General features: G+C 43.0%; 1 protein-coding gene across 3 annotated transcripts in view; it reads right to left on the reverse strand.

Moving 5' to 3' along the window:
- Positions 1-22,830, reverse strand: part of LOC110536548 (laminin subunit alpha-1) — a 78,177-nt gene that overhangs the window by 49,875 nt on the left and 5,472 nt on the right. For all 3 annotated transcript variants that reach the window (XM_036934849.1, XM_036934851.1, XM_036934850.1), the window contains exons 2-9: positions 20,741-20,911; positions 20,423-20,535; positions 8,415-8,657; positions 7,615-7,794; positions 7,223-7,312; positions 2,922-3,039; positions 2,238-2,416; positions 1,533-1,638 (exon numbers count right to left, since the gene is read on the reverse strand). In XM_036934849.1, coding sequence (XP_036790744.1) covers positions 1,533-1,638; positions 2,238-2,416; positions 2,922-3,039; positions 7,223-7,312; positions 7,615-7,794; positions 8,415-8,657; positions 20,423-20,535; positions 20,741-20,911 — 1,200 coding nt within the window. The remainder of the gene's footprint in view (positions 1-1,532; positions 1,639-2,237; positions 2,417-2,921; positions 3,040-7,222; positions 7,313-7,614; positions 7,795-8,414; positions 8,658-20,422; positions 20,536-20,740; positions 20,912-22,830) is intronic.

The raw sequence follows: 22,830 nt of genomic DNA on the forward strand, positions 1-22,830 counted from the left end.
GTATAGTATAGCCAATAGTATAGTATAGCCTATAGAATAGCCTATAGTATAGTATAGCCTATAGAATAGTCTGTAGTATAGAATAGTCTATAGTATAGTATAGTCTATAGAATAGTATATCTTATAGTATAGAATAGCCCACATAATATACTATAGTATAGCCTATAGTATAGTATAGCGTATGGAAAAGTATAGCCTATAGTATAATATAGCCTATAGTATAGTATAGCCTATAGTATAGTATAGTCTATAGTATAGAATAGCCTATAGTATAGCCTATAGTATAGTATAGCCTATAGAATAGTCTGTAGTATAGAATAGTCTATAGTATAGTATAGCCTATAGTATAGTATAGTCTATAGTATAGTATAGCCTATAGTATAGTATAGTCTATAGTATAGAATAGTCTATAGTATAGCCTATAGCATAAAATAGTCTATAGTATAGAATAGTCTGTAGTATAGAATAGTCTACAGTATAGTATACATTCTACTATTCTATACTATAGACTATACTATACTATAGACTATACTATACTATAGGCTATACTATACTATAGGCTATATTATACTATACTATAGGCTATACTATAGACTATACTATACTATAGGCCTATAGTATAGTATAGTCTATAGTATAGCCTATAGTATAGTATAATATAGCCTATAGTATAGTATAGCCTATAGTATAGTATAGTCTACAGTATAGTATAGTCTATAGTATAGAATAGTCTATAGTATAGTATAGCCTATAGTATAGTATAGTCTATAGTATAGAATAGTCTACAGTATAGTATAGTCTATAGTATAGAATAGTCTATAGTATAGAATAGTCTATAGTATAGCCTATAGTATAGTATAATATAGCCTATAGTATAGTATAGCCTATAGTATAGTATAGTCTATAGTATAGTATAGTCTATAGTATAGAATAGTCTATAGTATAGTATAGCCTATAGTATAGTATAGTCTATAGTATAGAATAGTCTACAGTATAGTATAGTCTATAGTATAGAATAGTCTATAGTATAGAACAGTCTATAGTATAGCCTATAGTATAGTATAATATAGCCTATAGTATAGTATAGTCTAGGCTCTTACAGGACATGCGCTACATAGCCCTATAGTGTAATTTCAGTATGTATTGTTTTGCAATTATGTCCAAAACTTAGATGGAGAATTTGTGATACGTTACTGTCAGCTAAATATAATATACTCTGAATTACTGTACATGTAGAGTCTCTAGTCTTGAATATCCCAAAAATAAAAGTGTCCTTATCACCCATCTCCCATAATGATTTTGGTAGATATTCAGACCTATACTGAACTACGCAGGTATGTTTTTTTAACACAAGCTGAAAACAAATGTTATTGGTGGGGTTAATATTATTTAACAGATGTTATGGCAGGTGTTGTATATCTCTTCTGTTTCTAACTCCAACAGTGCAGTAATACCTAACAATACAATACAATACATACAAATCCCCCCAAAATGTCATTAAGAAAATATCTGAACGAATAGAGTTTTTGTACCATTCTCAGGCTTGGCGTGGTTGTCATCTCTGATACAGGCAGGAGTCAAAGACCCCTTCATGTCACAGCTGCACTCCACACATGGGTTCTCATTGTGCGGAGACACCTACACACACGCAAGGCACACACACACACACACACACATGCTCGCACACGCATGCACGCACACGCACGCACGCACACACACACACACACACACACACACACACACACACACACACACACACACACACACACACACACACACACACACACACACACACACACACACACACACACACACACACACACACACACACACACACACACACACACACACACACACACACACACACAGAAGGAAACAAATACACAACTGACCATTCACATTCCACACAAGGCACACACTGCAATTACAAGTTTAATAAATCACCATTGATCCATCCAAGCAAAGGCCATCACATCCAAATAGCTGCATTCTACAGTAATTCTAGTCTTTCACTGAGCCACATAACCCAGACTAGGTAGTGTGTGTAATCAGGCACACACAACGATTTTATTAGCCAATCAAAAGACAATGGGCATGTACAAAACAGTGCATAGAAATGCCACTTAGGAAGACCACAGGGTCCTCAGGAAACAGGGACCATACTGATGGATTGGATTACGGGGACCCTAGAGACACAAAGAGGGCATCCAATTACAGGGTCAGTGAGGGGACAGTACCTTGTTGGGTCTGTAGAAGCCATCTGCGCAGGCCTCACAGTTGACACCGGCCGTGTTCTGGGTACAGCTGATACAAACGCCCCCGCCATGAAAGTCACCATGTGAGTTCATGCTCATCTTGCGGTTGGCCACCGTCTGGTTAAAGTAGCAGTCGTTGGCCTTGTCGTGGCAGTTACATTCTAGTGGAGGAGGATCATACACAGGTCAGATAACTTCTAATGCACCTCAATGGGAGAGTAGTTGAAGGGTCGTTTATTATTGAGAATATATGCCAACTTTTCAGTTTTTATTTTATTCTGTACTCGGAGTAAACACAGCTCCTTGCTATTTCGTCAAGGTGCTGAAACAACTGAGAGATGATGATTTAAAATACCACATTTTCATAAAAAACTTGGAAAACCCCTTGGCAAAATCTGCTTAATAGCTATTGATATTAAACTAAATTAGGTAACATCACCATAGGGATAGGAAACAAAAACTCTGTCTTGTGTGTCAATGAATGGGTGAGACATGCGAGCGGATTTCATTGAAAGCGTTAAGAAGTTATTTAATCTGATCTGGAACACTTTAAATAAAGTCTAAATCCAGCACGTCATTTTCATGTCTTTGTTTACTGAATGACAACTGGCAAACGTTGACAGTATGATATTTTATTTAGGCCCATAAAGACCAAGTTCCGCTTACTCTCGCAGGTGTTGCCATCGGAGAGGGTTCCCGGTTGCCACGGTTCCTGGTGGTAGCCAGGGCAACACTCATTACAGCTCTCCCCACAGGTATTGTGCTCACATACACACTGCAACTTCTGAGAGGACGAAAGAGGAGAGGAATGGATGAAGAGGAAGCCTCAAGAACCAACTGATTCATTGCTTATGCTCTAGTTCTATTGTCAACTGGGACACACACACACACACACACACACAACCACACACACACACACACACACACACACACACACACACACACACACACACACACACACACACACACACAACCACACACACAAACACACTCACATTCACACACACAACCACACAGACAAATGGTTTCCTCATTTTTGCTTGTCAGACAAACAACTGGTCCCATATGAGGTGTGAAGTAACACTTGTGTGTTGTATGCACGTCCTGTCACGATGTGTGTGTTTACCGCTGTGTGAAACGTGAATGTATTTCTAAGTGGCGAGAGTTGAAGGGTCACAGGACTTTTCGGCTACACATAATACTACAACTGTAACGGTCGTCATATGAAGGAGAGGACCAAAGCGCAGCGTGGTCAGTGTTGATCTTGATTTTTAATACGAATAGTTAACACTGAAACAAAAACAATAAAACGACAAACGAACAGTCCTGAACGGTGAAATAAAACACAGAACAGAAAATAAACACCCACGAAACACAAGTGGGAAAAGGCTACCTAAGTATGATTCTCAATCAGAGACAACTAACGACACCTGCCTCTGATTGAGAACCATACCAGGCCAAACGCAAAAACACAACATAGAAAACAGAACATAGACAACCCACACAAATCACGCCCTGACCATACTAAAACAATGACATAAATAAAAGAACTAAGGTCAGAACGTGACAGTACCCCCCTCAAAGGTGCGGACTCCGGCCTCAAAACCTAAACCTATAGGGGAGGGTCTGGGTGGGCATCTGTCCGCGGTGGTGGCTCTGGCGCGGGACATGGACCCCACTCCACCATAATCCTTCTCCGCCTCTCTACCCGCCTCCGTGGCCTCTCTAACGCGGCGACCCTCGCCGCCGACCCCGGACTGGGGACCCAAGCCACGGGTCCTGAATGGATGGGAGACTCCGGCAGCTCCTGGCTGACTGACGGCTCTGGCAGCTCCTGGCTGACTGACGGCTCGGGCAGCTCCTGGCTGACTGACGGCTCTGGAGGCTCCTGGCTGACTGACGGCTCTGGAGGCTCCTGGCTGACTGACGGCTCTAGCAGCTCCTGGCTGACTGACGGCTCTGGCAGCTCCTGGCTGACGGGCGGCTCTGGCAGCTCAGGACAGACGGGCAACTCTGGCAGCTCAGGACAGACGGGAGACTATGGCAGCTCAGGACAGACGGGAGCACCTGTAGGGAGGATACGGAGAGACAGCCTGGTGCGGGGGGCTGCCACCGGAGGGCTGGTGCGTGGAGGTGGCACGGAATAGACCGGACCGTGAAGGCGCACTGGAGTTCTCGAGCACCGAGCCTGCCCAACCCTTCCTGGCTGAATGCTCCCCGTAGCCAGGCCAGTGTGGCGAGGTGGAATAGCCTGCACTGGGCTGTGCTGGCGAACTGGGGACACCATGCGTAGGGCTGGTGCCATGTACTCGAGGAGACGCACTGGAGACCAGATGCACTGAGCCGGCTTCATGGCACCTGGCTCGATGCCCACTCTATGTACCGCACCGGGCTATGCCTGCGCATCGGGGACACCCAACTCACACCCTGACCATACTATAACAAAGACATAAATAAAAGAACTAAGGTGAGAACGTGACAACAACGTGAACTTGTCATGTCTCCACGCCCTCTAAGTGTAAACACTGTCAACAGAATTGTAATGTTTTTGAAAGCTAAAATGTACAGACATTTTCCTTATATTTTTTAGACTTGTTTTATTTCGTTTGTACTTGAAATTGTAGTAACAGCCTGTTACATTCTGAAATTGTCGCCGTAGCTTAAAAACATCAACTGTGCATAAATCTCAGGTCGAGGAAAGAAGCAACTCCCCAGGGTATTATCAATGTGGCAATTTTCTTTTACCTCATATAGGCATAATGACTTCCAAGACATTGATAAAATGAAGCCTGGTTTGTTCTTTAACGTAACTTTAATACGCTAGTATAAGCCTAAGCACTCCTATCTATACTGAACAAAAATATAAACGCAACATGCAACAATTTCAAATATTTTACGCAGTTACAGTTCATATGAGGAAATCAGTCGATGTAAATAAATTCATTAGGGCCTAATCTAGGGATTTCACATGACTGGGAATACAGACATGCATTTATTGGTCACAGACACCTGGGCCTCACAATGGGCCTCAGGAGCTCGTCACGGTATTTTTGTGCATTCAAATTGCCATCGATAAAAAGCATTTGTGTTCGTTGTCGTTGCTTATGCCTGCCCATACCAATACCTCACCGCCATCATGGGGCACTCTGTTCACAAAGTTGACATCAGCAAACCACTCTCCCTCACGACAGCATACACATAGCCAAATTCTCAAAAATGACGTTGGAGGCGGCTTATTGTAGAGAAATTAACATACAATTTTCTGGCAACAGCTCTGGTGGACATTCCTGCAGTCAGCATGCCAAGCGCACACTCCCTCAAAACTTGAGACATCTGTGGCATTGTGTTGTGTGACAAAACTCCACATTTTAGAGTGGCCTTTTATTGTCCCCAGCACAAGGTCCACCTGTGTAATGATCATGGTGCTTAATCAGCTTCTTGATATGCCACACTTGTCAGGTGGATGGATTATCTTGGCTCACTAACAGGGAAGTAAACAAATTTGTGCACAATATATGAGAGAAACATGCTTTTTGTGCATCTGAAAAATTGCTGGGATCTTTTATTTTTAAATACATTTATTTGACACTTTAGATGAACCATGTGTAGCTATGGTTCAGCTAAATGTCAACATTCAGCTAACAGCCACCACATTGATGTGAGGAGGATGAAGAAATTATGTTCTTTAGCTAGCTAGCTTGCTAGCTAAAGTTACCTAGCTGTGTAGCCTAGCTATATTACAATTAAGCAATGATCTATTTTTTATTTAACCTATATTTAACTCGGCAAGTAAGTAAGGCATATATGTAAGTGGTATATGGCCAATATATCATGGCTAAGGGCTGTTCTTTGGCACGACGCAACAAGGAGTGCCTGGATACCGCCCTTAGCCGTGCTATATTGGCCATATACCACAACCCCCTGAGGTGCCTTATTGCCATTATAAACTGGTTACCAACGTAATTAGAGCAGTAAAAATAAATGTTTTGTCATAGCCCTGGTATACGGTTTAATATACCACGGCTGTCAGCCAATCAGCATTCAGGGCTCGAACCACCCAGTTTATAATATGAATGACACTATCTTGTAATGTTACAATACTTTTATATTCGTATGGGAGGGGCCTATTATTGATATGCTAATGTTACTTGATCATGAAGCTTGTTGTTAGTTAGCTAGCTATGTGTATTGACAGCTAATTTAATGTGTACGGCAAGAAGATAAACCCTTTAATTGTCTGCAAATGCTTGTGAATTGTTGGATTATTTAAGTGTAATATGGCTTGGTTGCATTATTCAACAGTGTAACATGTTACAGAGCAAAAGTTGCTCAGATTGTTAAATAGTTTGTGCTTACTGGCTATTAGCTACTGTGATATTTATGGTCAAATTGAGCTGCGGACCAAGAATATTGTTTTGGCAACGCAAGGTGAGGTAAGAGGATGTAATGTGAATTGAAAAGTAGAAATATCTTTCGGCATTCCACTCCTCACACTCTCCTTCCATCTTTTGTAGTGGGAATAGGGCCTTAGTACTTACTTTCTCATCCTCGCGTTAACTTAACATTCGCCCTTAATGAGGAAGGCAACCAATTCAACTGAGCCAATGTTGGACCGTACCATTCCTCCAGGGACTATAGGGGCGAGGGTGCTGGGATTGCTCATTTCACTTTATAAAACAAATTAGTTTGGCAAATATATTTCTAATAAATAAGTATTACTACCGTGCACTGCATACATTTGATATAAAAGTACTCTTTATATTAAGTGTGTACAGCAATTACAACAGATCAGCAATGAATCAATGTTGACCCCGATAAGAGGAGCTTAATTTAGTCAAAATGTGAAATGTTTTAACACACAGTATGTGAAAGGCAGTAAATCAGTTATACACCCTGCATTATGAAACAAAAGCTGAATGACAGCCACCGAGCCTGAATGGGCAAAACTGAATACGGCCTCGTGTTACCTTGGCTACGGGGTCCCAGGGACAGCTCTGGGCGTGTCCGTAACAGATGCACATCCCGCCCACTGAAATGTCTTTGATTGAATAGTAGTACTGCACAAGGAGACACAAACATACAATGCCAATCAAGTTAGAAAGACATGACTTCAACAGGAATACAAAGCCAATCAAGTTACAACATTCAATTCAGCCAGGAGAAATGACAAATGACGTATCAACTAATATTTCAGACGTTCAGCTGCAAATAAAACCAACCATAAATATGGCAATGCTCAAACCACGTATTTTGAATGAATGACCAATTTGGTTAAACACGCCGTTTAACTTAAACAGAAAACAGAACGGTCAGTGAGTGCTAGTGGCAGTGCTTTAACATGAAAGTGTATTAGTAGTACCCGTCTGGTGACGATGGGGTCCACCTCCTTGGGGTCGCGGTAGCTCAGGGTCATGAGGTCGGCGTTGAGCGTGCGGATTCTCTGCAGACGCAGGCGGATGTAGCGGGCTGAGGTGAAGTCCAGCAACTCTGAGGTCAGTTGGTCAGCACTGGGCCGCCCATTGATCAAAGACGTGTGGATCTGAACAGGGGATCGACAATGATGTCAAAGGACCATCATGACCAAATATAGATGAATACATATTACTGCCATTTCTTTCCTGATATAACGCACAGACTGACTTGTCAGGCAGCTGACATGGGTTAACATATCACAAGGCTAAACAATGTAAGAGAAGATTGATGATCTCACTGTGAGGTTTGGGGTGCATCTCAACACTCTGACGTGGCTTCATCTCTTTGTCTCCCTTCCTTGTTAAACTACTTAGATGCACCGTCAGGGGCTGTGGGTAACTATAGAGTATCCTCCTATTCATTTCGTCTCTGCCTCGGTTAGAGTGACACTAGCCCAGTAGGCTTTCATTGTCTGGAGGACACTCAAGTCATCCACCGGCTGGACTACAGGTGCCAGAGAATGCCACATGGAGCTCACACCCAATTCTCTACCCAATTCAATGAAAGTTCTGTAATGTTGCTCATTCTGAACAGGCCCCTGGTCTGTAAATAAAAGTCGTACCTAGTAAACAGTGGTTTCAAACGCCTGACCCGTGGGCCACCAAAGTGCAGCTCATGAGCCTGATATGGCTGGCGGGCAGGGAGTTTCAGACCACTGTGGTGAAGGTCAAATAAATCGATAGCTACCTCTCCATGCTCCAGGGGTACGAGCCGCGAGTAGTAAGATGTACAGATAACCTCGTCGTCTCGTTTGTAGGTGGGGGGTCCGAAGCGGGGGGTGATGTTGTAACGGGTCAGACATTCTGTGTCGCTGATGGCGTAGTACTGCCAGGGTGTGTACTCCACACCGTCCATTGAACGCTCCAGCACCCAGTTACCAGGACGAGGAGAGTTGGCTGCCTTGATGATGACGTAGGCCACCTGGAAAATCTGTTGCCACACACAGACAGACACATTTTAATATTTAACTGAATCAACAATGAAACGTGAGTACAAAGGACACACACACACACACAAACACACAGTTATTCTCCCACCCGTAATATGCCTGAATCTCCATTTTGTTGTGCATGACTGAAATCTCAAGCTGTGCACCTTACATACATACAAGGCTTCATTTATAAGAGCACAAAGAAGTCTTTGACAGATAAGGCACAAAGAGAGCAGCAGGTAATAACCGTAATAACGGTGTCCTGAAACATTTAACCACTCTGGGGTTAAGGGCACCACAAACTCTCTGCAACCATCGTTCATGTGGAGTGGTCAAAATGTTAATTAGCAGTTTGATTGAATTGCAGTCTTAGAGCATCTAGGCTATAACCTTTCAGCATATGACCCCTTATGACCCCTCACACAGTCACATGATCTCTAATGGCTAGTTAGAGCAAAGATGGTGGATAAATGAAGATAGTTTACTCAGGCCGTTTACCATTGTCTGCTTAAGGGGGTGGCTCTCCTATAGTCACCAATGCGATAGAAGGTCTGCTTAATGTAGTTCATTGATTTCCATTGAAACAGAAAACATTAGGGAGTGGGATGTCTTGCTTCCTCTTCTGTCTCTGGTAAGAAATAAATAATTCTAAATAACAAATAGGCTTTATTTACAAATTAGTGAGAATGTCTCACCCCATGTTCAAGAACTGCCTTTTTCCCACTCACTCTAGGTTAAATGAAAATGAAATCTCCAAAATATTGTTGCTTTTTAAACAAAGCGATTATTATTATTATTAATTCATTTAGAATTATATAAAAGCCCCTTAGATATTCATTTAGAATCCTCCAATCCTCTTAATGTAATTATTGGCAGAGTCACGTCATTGAAAAAAATATGTTTAGATATACCATAGGCCTACCATAGGCGAAATGAATATTGGTTACACTACAATTAGGGTGTGGAAATGTTATGCCACTTAGATATTAATTTAGAATCCTCCAATCCTCTTATGCTGTAGACTACTCCAGACCATCACGTTGTACAGCGCAATATTTTCCATTCCAGACTAACAGAAACCCTGAGGGTTTTATTTTTCCTTTTTTTGGAATAGAAACACCATAATATCACATTAATTAAGCCAAATATCTTAAAATCAACCCCATGTACTATGTTATTACAAAAAAGGTTTTAAATTCTCTAGTAATGCCAATACGGGAGACTATAAAATGCTTCTCAAAGTTGCCCTCTGGTGGTCCAACTAGCACTAACTTGCATTAACGTAAAAAAAAATGTCTGCCATAGAATGTGCCATAGAATGCTGCAGCAGCCCACAAGATGTGCTGCAGTATGAGGCAACTTTTAAAGGAGGAACCACTGTACCTACACTCTCACTCACTGTCTCCTCAACACTCCACTATGGCCTGTACACAGTTACAGGCAGTGGAGGCTACTGAGGGGAGGACGGTTCATAATAATGTCTGGAAATCACATGGTTGCTTCCATTCCATATGCTCCATTCCAGCCATTATTATGAACCGTCCTCCCCTCAGCAGCCTCCACTGGTCACAGGCCACTGCTAGACCACTACTGCAATGGAAGAGCAATTTATTGCCTGAAGGGCCTTTCTCATTCTCTCTTTCCCAGTCTCTCTCACACCTCTCTATGACCGTCTCAGTGACACCAATAACAGTCTAGCCTGCCCCACACAAACAGAACCTGACATATCCGTTATCGGCTTCTCCTATTGGCTTGTCAACGCTGCGTCTCCCCAGGGAATAAGTGGAAACCAGACACCTGAGACAGGATGTTCACATCAGCGTGACGCCCCCCCCCCCCCCGCCACACCACCACTCCTGCTCTGTTAAACCATCCCTTAAGGTTGTCAGCAGCTGTGTGAGGCTGTAAATCTACCTGCTGGCAAGTCGCCGCTGATTTACGGACGATTCATGACTTGTTCGACAGCGAGTGAATGCGAGCGACGTGCCTGTTCAATCGTTAGCAGGCCACATCGAGTCGTTCCAGTCGATCTAAATGTCAACCCCCCTCAGCTGGTTGACTTCCCTCAGTTACGTCTGATCCTTCAATTACAGTCAAGAATTATTCATCTGCATGGGCATCTGGTAGCTAGACAAGACCCTAAAACATCTTTGGCTAAATGCCTTAGTCAGTATGGGAATGTTTGTTTGTTTCCTTGTCTTTGAAAGACAAGATAGATGGATGGAACAGGAGAAAAAGTCAGGTTATCATTCCTGTTCCAGCTGCAGCTTTCTCTCTCTGGGGCTTCAATCTGTAGAATACTTTTGTCAGGAAGCATCTTTATTCTCATCTAGGAAACTTGGTCATCTGAGATTTTCTTTGGTCTCTGTCCCAGTCTAATCCAATGGGCCTTTCCTGCTCTTTGTTTATAGGGGGCAAGAGTGGAACGCGAAAGTTATGTGTTCGTGCGTACGTGTGTGTGTCAGTGATCTCCCTCAAAGGAGCTTAGTGTTATCGTGGGGCGAACGGGGCGGACAAACTCTGTGACCGGGCTGGGTTAGTGATTGAAACGCTGCCTAATCTAGATCCATGTGGACTCCCAAACATTCCAGTCCTGCGTGGAGACAGATCTGAACGGTGGTGGACTAGCTGCCTCTGTGCCTCAACTTAACTAATAGCTAATTACTAGCGCACTCAGTTTAGAGGATACACCAGATATCACTTACTTCAAATGTATAATTATTTCAAGCCGCTACTATCTATGTCAGAAGCTCATTGGTATAGAATAGCAGAGCGTGCAGGCATTTGTAGAACTGACCTGAGTGCCATATTTCAGAAATGTTTTGGACGGGGCTAGATACCGTGATGGCTAGAATACAAAGTGTTCTTCATGACTAGACACTGAGGGCAAAGTTGTTCCCACTGTGTCTCTTAACCGTTCGTTACCAACTAAATCCTATTCCGCCCAGTAGGAGCCCAATCTGTGTGTAATGACATGTCTCGGCTAAGCTGCCTGGTCACAGTGACTGGCTGGCGGATTTGATGTGAGCTAGCCAGACCTGGCTGCCAGTAGCCAAGGGAAACAAGCCGTGGATTGTTTTTGCTGTGTCTCCACAGTAATTAGCTGCCATTTTGGATCGGGGGGGGGGGGGGGGGGGGGGTTGGCGGGTGTTGTCTCAAAGGATAAGTGAAAATGTCTGACTAGTGTGTTTGATGACTGAATCGTGTCAAAGGGTACACTGTGACCTACGAGACTAAATGGAAACACATACACTTACGAACACCTTTCCATTTGGCCTGACATTATAACTAATTAATAGAGCTGTGCTTCCTGACGGGTAGCCGGACTCGCCTCTGTGCGGGGAAGATAACAAGGTGACAGTCAGGGGACCCAGTCAGTGGGAACTAGGGGAACCAGGCTTCAGGGAAGAGACAGGGGGATTACCCATCAGCCCCTAAGAGAGCAAAATCCTGCTCTCTGAGCCCCACAGCTAAGAAGGCTGGACCAAAACAAGGCCTCTGAAGAAAGATGGCCGCCACAGACGTTGTCCGAGCTTTGTCCTTCTTTCTACTAATCACCTACTAATAAATACATTGTCCTAACCTCTGGCCTGTTACAATACAGACCAAACTGTGTGTGATAATAAGTTAGACCCACAGTTAGACCCACAGTTAGACCAAGAGTTAGACCAAGAGTTAGACCCCCAGTTAGATCAAGAGTTAGACCCACAGTTAGACCCACAGTAAGACCCACAGTTAGACCCACAGTAAGACCCACAGTTAGACCCACAGTAAGACCCACAGTTAGACCCACAGTTAGATCCACAGTTAGACCCACAGTAAGACCCACAGTAAGACACACATTTGATTTGATTTGATGTGCTATTGTCAGGTGAATTTCTTAAGTATTGTGTAAAGGTTTCCTTTCGCTCCCCTCTTTGTGATGTGTCTCTGACACTGAAAAGCAGTACATTCTCAGGCCTTGTCATGACCAATACCAAACTTTGACAGTATAAGCATTTAAGATATGCTGTGGTGGCAGTAAAGTAGGAATCCAGACAATTGGAGTTCGATCACATAAAAGAGGCTGGTGTTTGACAACAGGCCTTTTTGTCTGGAGGGGAGAGATGAGTAAGTCCTTTGTGTTGGTGGGAGATGGGGGAAGGGCGATGGGGGCCGGAGAGCCCCAGACAGGACAGGACTTGCGCTCAGAGAGGCTAGGACAGGACAGGACAGGACAGGACAGGACAGGACAGTGTGTCTATCTGCCAGTATAATGCCAGTGTAGTTAAGGGGCCACAGGCACCAAGGCTCTTTCCCCATAACAGTTACTGTAAGTTATGAAGCACATCATGGTTTCAAGGTTGGGGTCAAGGTCAAATACATATTGGAATATTTTTTGAAATTGTCCATTGGCTTCAATTATTCCCCCCCCCCCCCCAATTCAGAATTTGTTCAATTCAACAATTGAATGTGAATTTGAACTGAATTGACATATCACCAATCACAACCCATCACATACTACCTTCCCACTTCCCACATTGTCTACATGAAGTGTGGTCTTGAAAAGTCATGTAACATGTTGATATCGGGCGGTTGTATCTTGTCAGCGGGTGGTTACGATGGTTACGGTGGCGGTGACAGTATTGTCGCTGTGTAAGCGAACAGTGTAGGCCAAGTCTCTCCACTGGGTTTGATGAGCCGCAAAGGGGGCCCACCGGAAGAGACCGCCCCAAATGGTGTCCCCTCTGTTTGTTTGGATGGGGCCTGTTAATTGGATAAAGAGCTTGGTTGGCCCCTCTGTGTGTGTGTGTGTGTGTGTGTGTGTGTGTGTGTGTGTGTGTGTGTGTGTGTGTGTGTGTGTGTGTGTGTGCCTGCGTGTGTGCATGTGTTCGTGTGTGTGTGTGTGTGTGTGTGTGTGTGTGTGTGTGTGTGCCTGCGTGTGTGCATGTGTTCGTGTGTGTGTGTGTGTGTGTGTGTGTGTGTGTGTGCCTGCGTGTGTGCATGTGTTCGTGTGTGTGTGTGTGTGATTTTCTGGAATGGAATACACAGGCAGATTAGCCCATCTCAATCCTGACACTTTTTCCTGTCGGGTTTAAACTCCTGCTGGATGCTGGTCAATATTATTACTGTCTGCCAAGAACCACACTGAGGGTTCTAATCAAGATGGATGCCACAGGAACCAAACCAAAAAACACATGTCTTCACCAAAGGCATTTCACTTATTCACTTAACATAGAATGCGTAATATAGCTTAAATAGTCATATACAGTGCATTCGGAAAGTATTCAGACCCCTTGACTTTATCCACATTTTGTAACGTTACAGCCTTATTCTAAAATGGATTCAATTGTTTAAATTGTTTTTTTCCCACATCAATTTACACATAAAACAAAGCAAAAACATTTACATTAACTTTTATGGAAATATTACATTTACATAAGTGTTCAGACCCTTTACTCAGTACTTTGTTGAAGCACCTTTGGCAGCGATTACAGCCTTGAGACTTCTTGGGCATAACGCTACAAGCGTCTGCTTCCCTGCAGATTGTCTCAAGCTTAGTCAGTTTGGATGGGGAGCGTCGCTGCACAACTATTTTCAGGTCTCGCCAGAGATGTTTGATCGGGTTCAAGTCCGGGCTCTGGCTGGGCGACTCAAGAACATTCAGAGACTTGTCCCAAACTTGTCTTTCCTGTGTCCTTAGGGTTGGTGTCATGTTTATCCATGGAAAGAGGTCTTGGAATACAGTTGAAATCGGATGTTTAGATACATTTAGGTTGGAGTCAATAAAACTCGTTTTTCTACCACTCCAATCATTTCTTGTTAACAAACTGTAGTTTTGGGATGTCGGTTAGGACATCTACTTTGTGCATGACACAAGGAATGTTTCCAAACAATCGTTTACAGACAGATTATTTAACTTATAATTCACTGTATCACAATTCCAGTGGGTCAGAAGTTTACATACACAAAGTTAGCTGTGCCTTTAAACAGCTTGGAAAATTCCAGAAAATGATGTCATGGCTTTAGAAGCTTCTGATAGGCTAATTGACATCATTTGAGTCAATTGGAGATGTACCTGTGGATATATTTCAAGGCCTACCTTCAAACTCAGTGCCTCTTAGCTTGACATCGTGGGAAAATCAAAAGAAATTAGCAAAGAACTCAGAAAAAAAATTGTAGACCTCCACAAGTCTGGCTCATCCTTGAAGGTACCATGTTCATCTGTACAAACAATAGTACGCAAGTATGAACACCATGGGACCGCGCAGCCGTCATACCGCTCAGGAAGGAGACGGGTTCTGTCTTGTAGAGATTAACGTACTTTGGTGCGAAAAGTGCAAATCAATCCCAGAACAACAGCAAAAGACCTTGTGAAGATGCTGGAGGAAACAGGTACAAAAGTATCTATATAGCAGTAGCATTTCGCTACACTCACATTAACATCTGCTAACCATGTGTATGTGACAAATAACATTTGATTTGATTTGAACCTTTGGCCCAGTCTGAAGTCCTGAGCGCTCTGGGGCAGGTTTTCATCTAGGATCTCTCTGTACTTTTCTCTGTTCATCTTTCCCTCGATCCTGACTAGTCCCTGCTGCTGACAAACCTACCCACAGCATGATGCTGCCACCACCATGTTCTAGACATGACACTTGGCATTCAGGCCAAAGAGTTAAATCTTGGTTTCCTTAGACCAGAGAATCTTGTTTCTCATGGTCTGAGAGTCCTTTAGGTGCCAACTCCAAGCGGACTGTCATGTGCCTTTTACTGAGGAGTGGCTTCCATCTGGCCTGATTGGTGGAGTGCTGCAGAGATGGTTGTCCTTCTGGAAGGTTCTCCTATCTCCACAGAGGAACTCTGAGTCTTGGTGTTGCCAAACTTCTTCCGTTTAAGAATGATGGTGGCCATGTGTTCTTGGGTACTTTCAATAATGCAGAAATGTTTTGGTACCCTTCCCCAGATCTGTGGCTCGACACCATCCTGTCTCGGAGCTGTACGGACAATTCCTTCAACCTTGGTTTTTGCTTGGTTTTTTCTCTGACATGCACTGTCAACTGTGAGAGCTTATATAGACAGGTGTGTGCCTTTCCAAATCATGCCCAATCAATTTGAATTTACCACAGGTGGACTCCAATCAAGTTGTAGAAACATCTCAAGGATGATCAATGGAAACAAGATCCACCTGAGCTCATAGCAAAGGGTCTGAATATTTATGTAAATAAGGTATTTCCATTTTTAATACATTTGCAAAAATGTCAAAATATCTGTTTTCGCTTTGTCATTATTGGGTATTGTGTGTAGATTGATGAGGATTTTTAAAATGTAATCAATTTTAGAATAAGACTGTAACGTAACAAAATGTGCAAAAGGTCACGGTGTCGTTATACTTTCCCAATGCACTGTATATACAATGAACCAAAATATAAACTCAACATGCAACCATTTCACCAATTTTACTGAGTTACAGTCAATTGAAAAAAATTGAAAATTATTCATAAGGCCCTTTTCTATGGATTTCATATCACTGGGCAGGGGTGCAGCCATAGGCCCACCCACTTGGGAGTCAGGCCCAGCCAATCAGAATTAGTTTTTTTCCCACAAAAGAGCTTTATTAAAGACAAAAATATTTTGCATGTGAAGAAGCCGGAAGTGGCGTGGTCTGCGGTTGTGAGAACGGATGGAAGTACTGTCATATTCTCTAAAGGCGGCTTACGGTAGAGCGATGAACATTCAAATCTCTGGCAACAGCTCTGGTGGACGTTCCTGCAGTCAGCATGCCAATTGCATGCTCCTTCAAAACTTTAGACATCTGTGGCATTGTGTTGTGTGATATAACTGCACATTTTAGAGTGGCCTTTTAGTGTCCCCAGCACAAGGTGCACCTGTGTAATGATCATGATGTTTAATCAGCTTGTTGATATGCCACACCTGTCAGGTGGATGGATTATCTTGCTCACTAACAGGAATGTAAACACATTTCAGAGAAATAAGCTTTATATGCGTATTGAGCATTTCTGGGATCTTTTATTCTATTGTATTTATGTTCAGTACATTGTGGCTCTGTAAACTAATGTGAAACTACTCTTTCGAACCGTCAGAAATCAAAAGCCATCCGTTTTTAATACAGATATACCCTAGATGCAGTATAACGCCAATTTAATATTTCTCAGTGCACCAGTTGCATTCATGTTACTGTTGTGAGAATCAAGCGTTCTCCCACGTGAAGACGTTGGTATTGAGATGTAGCAGTTAGTTTGCGACACAAAGTATCTGAGCTCCTTTCCAAGGCCAAGCACCGTATCAATGATGTCAGAGGAGAGGATGCTAGGCTAGCACTAGCTCATAGGAAATCAGATGCTTTTAGAGACATACCAAATCATCCAGACAAACCTCCCATTGAGAAGCTAATCGTTTTTGTCTCTCTTTGCTCGTGAAACCATTTTAAGTCAACCGCTCTGGTTTTGAGAAGTCTGCCATTTTGGCTTGGTTTATTATATTGTTCTTGACATCTGGTATTAATAATGTACAATTATTTTAATCACTTAATAAAAATGTTTGTTTGATCTAGTGTGAGAATATTGCATTATTGGGTTAAGTCACTGACATACTTTGAAGATTGTGTTTTCAACATGAAAACAATTACTGGGATGTCTACCTCCAAATGAGTTCCATTTTTGCATTCCTGAGGTCAATATAAATTGCCGGAACTCCCAAGAGGAAGTGGGGAGGGAACACATCTAAGCATGAGAAAGATATTCAGTCTAATCCCTGGTGATGTACAGTGCCTTCAGAAAGTATTCACACCCCTTGACTTTTTACACATTTTGTTGTGTTACAGGGTGAATTTAAAATGTATTAAACTGAGATTTGTTTGTCACTGACCTACACACAATACCCCCTAATGTCAAAGTGGAATTATGTATATATATATTTTTTGAAATGCTGAAATGTCTTCAGTCAAAAAGTATTTAACCCATTTGCTACGGCAAGCCTAAATAAGTTCAGGAGTAAAATTATTCTTAACAAGTGACATAATAAGGGGTTTAACATGATTTTAGGGTTTAACATGGTTTTTGAATGACTTCCTCATCTCTGTCCCTCAGTCGAGGAGTGATTTTCAAACACAGATTCAACCACAAAGACGAGGGAGGTTTTCCAATGCCTCACAAAGAAGGGCACCTATTGGTAGATGGGTAAAAAAAAAAAGCTGACATTGAATATCCCTTTGAGCATGGTGAAGTTATTAATTACACTTTGGATGGTGTATCAATACACCCAGTCACTACAAAGATACAGGAGTCCTTCCTAACTCAGTTGCTCAGGGATTTCACCAAGAGGCCAATAGTGACTTTAAAACAGTTACAGAGTTTAATGGCTGTGATAGGAGAAAACTGAGGATGGATCAACAACATTGTAGTCACTCCACAATACTAACCTAATTGACAAAAGAAAGAAGCCTGTAGAGAAAACAAATATTCCAAAACATGCATCCTGTTTGCAACAAGGCACTAGAGTAATACTGCAAAAAATGTGGCAAAGTAATTCACTTTTTGTCTTGAATACAAAGTGTTATGTTTGGGGCAAATCCAATACAACACATTACAGAGTACCACTCTCCATAGTTTCAAGCATAGTGTTGACTGAATCATGTTATGGGTATGCTTGTAATCGTTAAGGACTGGGGAGTTTTTCAGGATAAAAAAGAAACGGAACGGAGCTAAGAACATGCAAAATCCTAGAGGAAACCTGGTTAAGTAAGCTTTCCACCAGACACTGGGAGATGAATTCACCTTTCAGCAGGACAGTTACCTAAAACACAAGGCCAAATCCACACTGGAGTTGCTTGCCAATAATACAGTGAATGTTCCTGAGTGGTAAAGTTAGTTTACTTAAATCTAGTTGAAAATGTACTGTATATACTGTGTGACTGCAGTTCATTCTAATCCCCAGAGATATACTGTGTGACTGCAGTTCAGTCTAATCCCCAGAGATATACTGTGTGACTGCAGTTCAGTCTAATCCCCAGAGATATACTGTGTGACTGCAGTTCAGTCTATTCCCCAGAGATATACTGTGTGACTTCAGTTCAGTCTATTCCCCAGAGATATACTGTGTGACTGCAGTTCAGTCTATTCCCCAGAGATATACTGTGTGACGACTGCAGTTCAGTCTAATCCCCAGAGATATACTGTGTGACTGCAGTTCAGTCTAATCCCCAGAGATACACTGTTTGACTGCAGTTCAGTCTATTCCCCAGAGATATACTGTGTGACTGCAGTTCAGTCTAATCCCCAGAGATACACTGTTTGACTGCAGTTCAGTCTATTCCCCAGAGATATACTGTGTGACTGCAGTTCAGTCTAATCCCCAGAGATACACTGTTTGACTGCAGTTCAGTCTATTCCCCAGAGATATACTGTGTAACTGCAGTTCAGTCTAATCCCCAGAGATATACTGTGTGACTGCAGTTCAGTCTAATCCCCAGAGATACACTGTTTGACTGCAGTTCAGTCTATTCCCCAGAGATATACTGTGTAACTGCAGTTCAGTCTAATCCCCAGAGATATACTGTGTGACTGCAGTTCATTCTAATCCCCAGTGTGTATGTGTGTTGGTTCTTCTATCCTCGTGAGGACCTAAAACAAGGGAAATGATCCCCATGAGGACAAAGGATATTATAAGCTTGGGGTTAGGTTGAGGGCTAGGTTACAATTAGAGTAAGGTAAGGGTAAGTGGTTAGTGGTAAGATTTATGGTTAGGAGTTTGGTTTAGGGTTACAGGTTAAGGTTAGGGTTAGGTTTAGGGTTAGGAGTTACGTAAAATAGGATTTTGAATGGAAATACATTTTAGGTCCCCAAGAAGATAGAAGAACATAACATGTGTGTGTGTGTATGTGTGTGTGGCTCAGTGAAAGCGTGTCTTGTTTTGAGTGCCTGTTGAAAAATGATTTTAAAAGTAGCAGGCTCAGCTCAGTCAACCCCACAAGGTGAAGGAGGGAGGGAGACAGACAGAGTGAGAAGGAGACAGAGAGATACTGTAGAAGACAGTGAGTGAGACGGAAAGAGTGGAGCAAGAGAGTGTGAGAAAGAAGAGGCAATAAAAAGAGACGGAGGGAGCGACAGGCCATCCAGGCAATAAATAGGACCTCCATTGCAGTAGTGGTCTAGCAGTGGCCTGTGACCAGTGGAGGCTGCTGAGGGGAGGACGGTTCCTAATAATGACTGGAATGGAGTCAATGGAATGGAATCAACCATGTGATTTCCAGACATTATTATGAACCGTCCTCCCCTCAGTAGCCTCCACTGCCTGTAACTGTGTACAGGCCATAGTGGAGTGTTGAGGAGACAGTGAGTGAGAGTGGAGGTAGGGTCTCACAGTGGTGGGGTTCAAGGGTGAGTTTCCTAATTGCTGAACTACACTCAGAAAAAAAGGGTTCTGAAAGGGTTCTTTGGCTGTCCTAATAGGAGAACCTAGGTAGAACCCTTTTTGGTTCCAGGTAGAACTATTTTTCCATGTAGAACACAGAGGGTTCTACATGGAACCCAAAAGGGATTCTACATGAAACCAAAATGGTTCTACCTGGAACCAAAAAGGGTTCTTCAAAGGGTTCCTCTATGGGAACAGCTGAAGAACTGTTTTAGGTACTAGATAGCACCTATTTTCTAAGTGTACAGACCACAGACACACAGTAACTAACTATTATCTGGGAATCACGTGACCGTGTGTGTGTGTTCACAGCCCGTAGCAGCGTTAAACCAGTGACAGTCCTGGAGGTTCCTACCTGGTGTAAATCTAGTGTGAGGGTCACCCAGTGGAACTGTCTGCCATTTTTAATGCTGGGGCTTTGCCACCACCCGTTGGTGCCGTCAATGGCGTTGGTGATTGGATGTTGCTCTGCATAAAATCAAGAGAAAGCAATAAAATGAATGCCTGGAATCCACGCAAGAAGTACAGTATTTCAGACAGATACTGTAACTGAAAGATAGTGGGACAGTAGAAAGTCAAACTGTCTGAAGCACTAGCCAGTAGTCATAACAGAGTTAAGACACTGCTTCCCTCTCCTTCTCAGCCTTCGCCCAGAGGGTCCTAACTCCAGTACCTTTGGGGTTTTGACTCTGGGCATTACAGGTCCGACACTGGGAGTTGCGGATGCGTCGTCCTGGTACGTGTTCCACCAGTTTACAGTACATCTCTGGCTCAGGCTCTCCACAGGTGGCGTTGGTGGTGATCTCTGCATTACTTGCCAGGTTGAAGATGGCGGGGAAGAGACCTGGGGGAGACCCAGTAGGGTTTAAGACCATGACATCTACACACACAGTACATGGTCTGTTTACACACACACACACACACACACACACACACACACACACACACACACACACACACACACACACACACACACACACACACACACACACACACACACACACACACACACACACACACCTTCAATTCACCCCCACAAAAGAGGAGTTGAATCGCTCCCTTTCAACTCCTCCTTACCTCCCACCACCAATTCAGACCCATCCTCATAATTCCCCCCCTCTACCCAAAGAAAACTCCGCCCACGTGTTTACATGGACCATTGATGGGTGCTGTTGTGGGCTGCTCTGTGATAACCACCCGCAGACCCTCTGGGCTACAAGGCCTTTTGTCCCAAAGCATCTCTCCACCACTGAGATGTCAGGAGGCTTATGGTAACAGATTTAAACTGAAGAAGTCAGAAAATCTGCACGTTTCCAAGGTCTGATTATAAGATGCTTATCATTTTATTATTTTTTTAACCTTAAGTATTAACTTTAAAGGCCTGTTGGTCATGATTAATAACTGCTTTATGCATGTTTACTAATGCATAACAAATTATGCTTACACTGTTTATTAATAGTTAGTAAACAAGCTGTTCATGAGCAGAACTTCATTCCAGACACAATTAAACCTTTCTGACAAGGGATCTTTACTGGCATTTCAAAGACATCAATACATCTCCTCTCTAAAATCTAAAACATATGTACGCTTCCCAGGAGAAGGTGGCCATTGTGAGCTTGGCCTACGACTTAATCCTATTGAATTGAATGGTCCCAAAGCATTCCTGTGAACAGTGATGGTGAGGCCTTCAGAGGCCCTCCAGGAAACTGGAGTTGATAGCCTAATGACATAGCAGCACTGAGACATCTGACCAGACGAGTGGTAGACTGTCTCGGAGTCAGACCCACTGACTGGTAACGAGACAGTACAGTACGGTTGAGACATCTGACCAGACGAGTGGTAGACTGTCTCAGAGTCAGACCCACTGATCGGTAATGAGACAGTACAGTATGATTGAGACATCTGACCAGACGAGTGGTAGACTGTCTCGGAGTCAGACCCACTGATCGGTAACGAGACAGTACAGTACGGTTCGGCAAGACAGTGTGAAATTGGGATGACTGACTGACTGACTGTCCATCTATCTACATGTCTGTCTGCCGTTCGGTGGCTGCTGATTTCTCATTGACAGAGAGGCTTGACCCCTGTGCACTGTGGGCTGTAAAGGGGAAATGCAGGGAGAGTGGATTGGAAAGCAATTATTATTTTTGTGTTGACTATTTATTAGCTTGTTATAATGTTTTTAACAGTTTGTCTTAAAAATGATTTTATTCAATCTTAGAAACCATCCTGGTCATGGTTTGTCATGAAAGAAACCTCAACCATGTTCTCTGACCACCAAACTCACAATGTTTTCCTTGTTTAAAAATAAATTGCGTTAATTGACTTTAAAACATCAGAGCCAAATCTCAAATCCCGATGGATTTGATCCTGTGAAAGTGAAACCCAATCTTTCATATATCTTTCATATTTTGGCTCATGGTAGTCTTAATCCCGGAGAGGGTTATTTTACAGTACTTAGCTTTGACATGATCTAACCAGGTGCAAATAACTGTGGGAAGGTAAGTGACACAGTGACAGCCCGGGGGGATGTTATTGACACAGCAACTGGTTGTGGACAGGGACCATCAGTCAGGTCCTGGTATTTCATCAATACATCACCACCTAGTCGTGATGTAACAGCACACTGCTAATCAGCGCTACTAAATGGCTGACTGGCACATAGTCAGACACTGATGTCACCCATAGATGTGGTGATTTGTGGTCATTTCAGGCTTCTTACGCCTATTTCCTGGGGCTCCTTTGCACTGGGGATGCTTTAAT

The sequence above is a fragment of the Oncorhynchus mykiss genome, chromosome 11 (assembly GCF_013265735.2).
Source record: "Oncorhynchus mykiss isolate Arlee chromosome 11, USDA_OmykA_1.1, whole genome shotgun sequence".
NCBI classification, from domain to species: domain Eukaryota; kingdom Metazoa; phylum Chordata; class Actinopteri; order Salmoniformes; family Salmonidae; genus Oncorhynchus; species Oncorhynchus mykiss.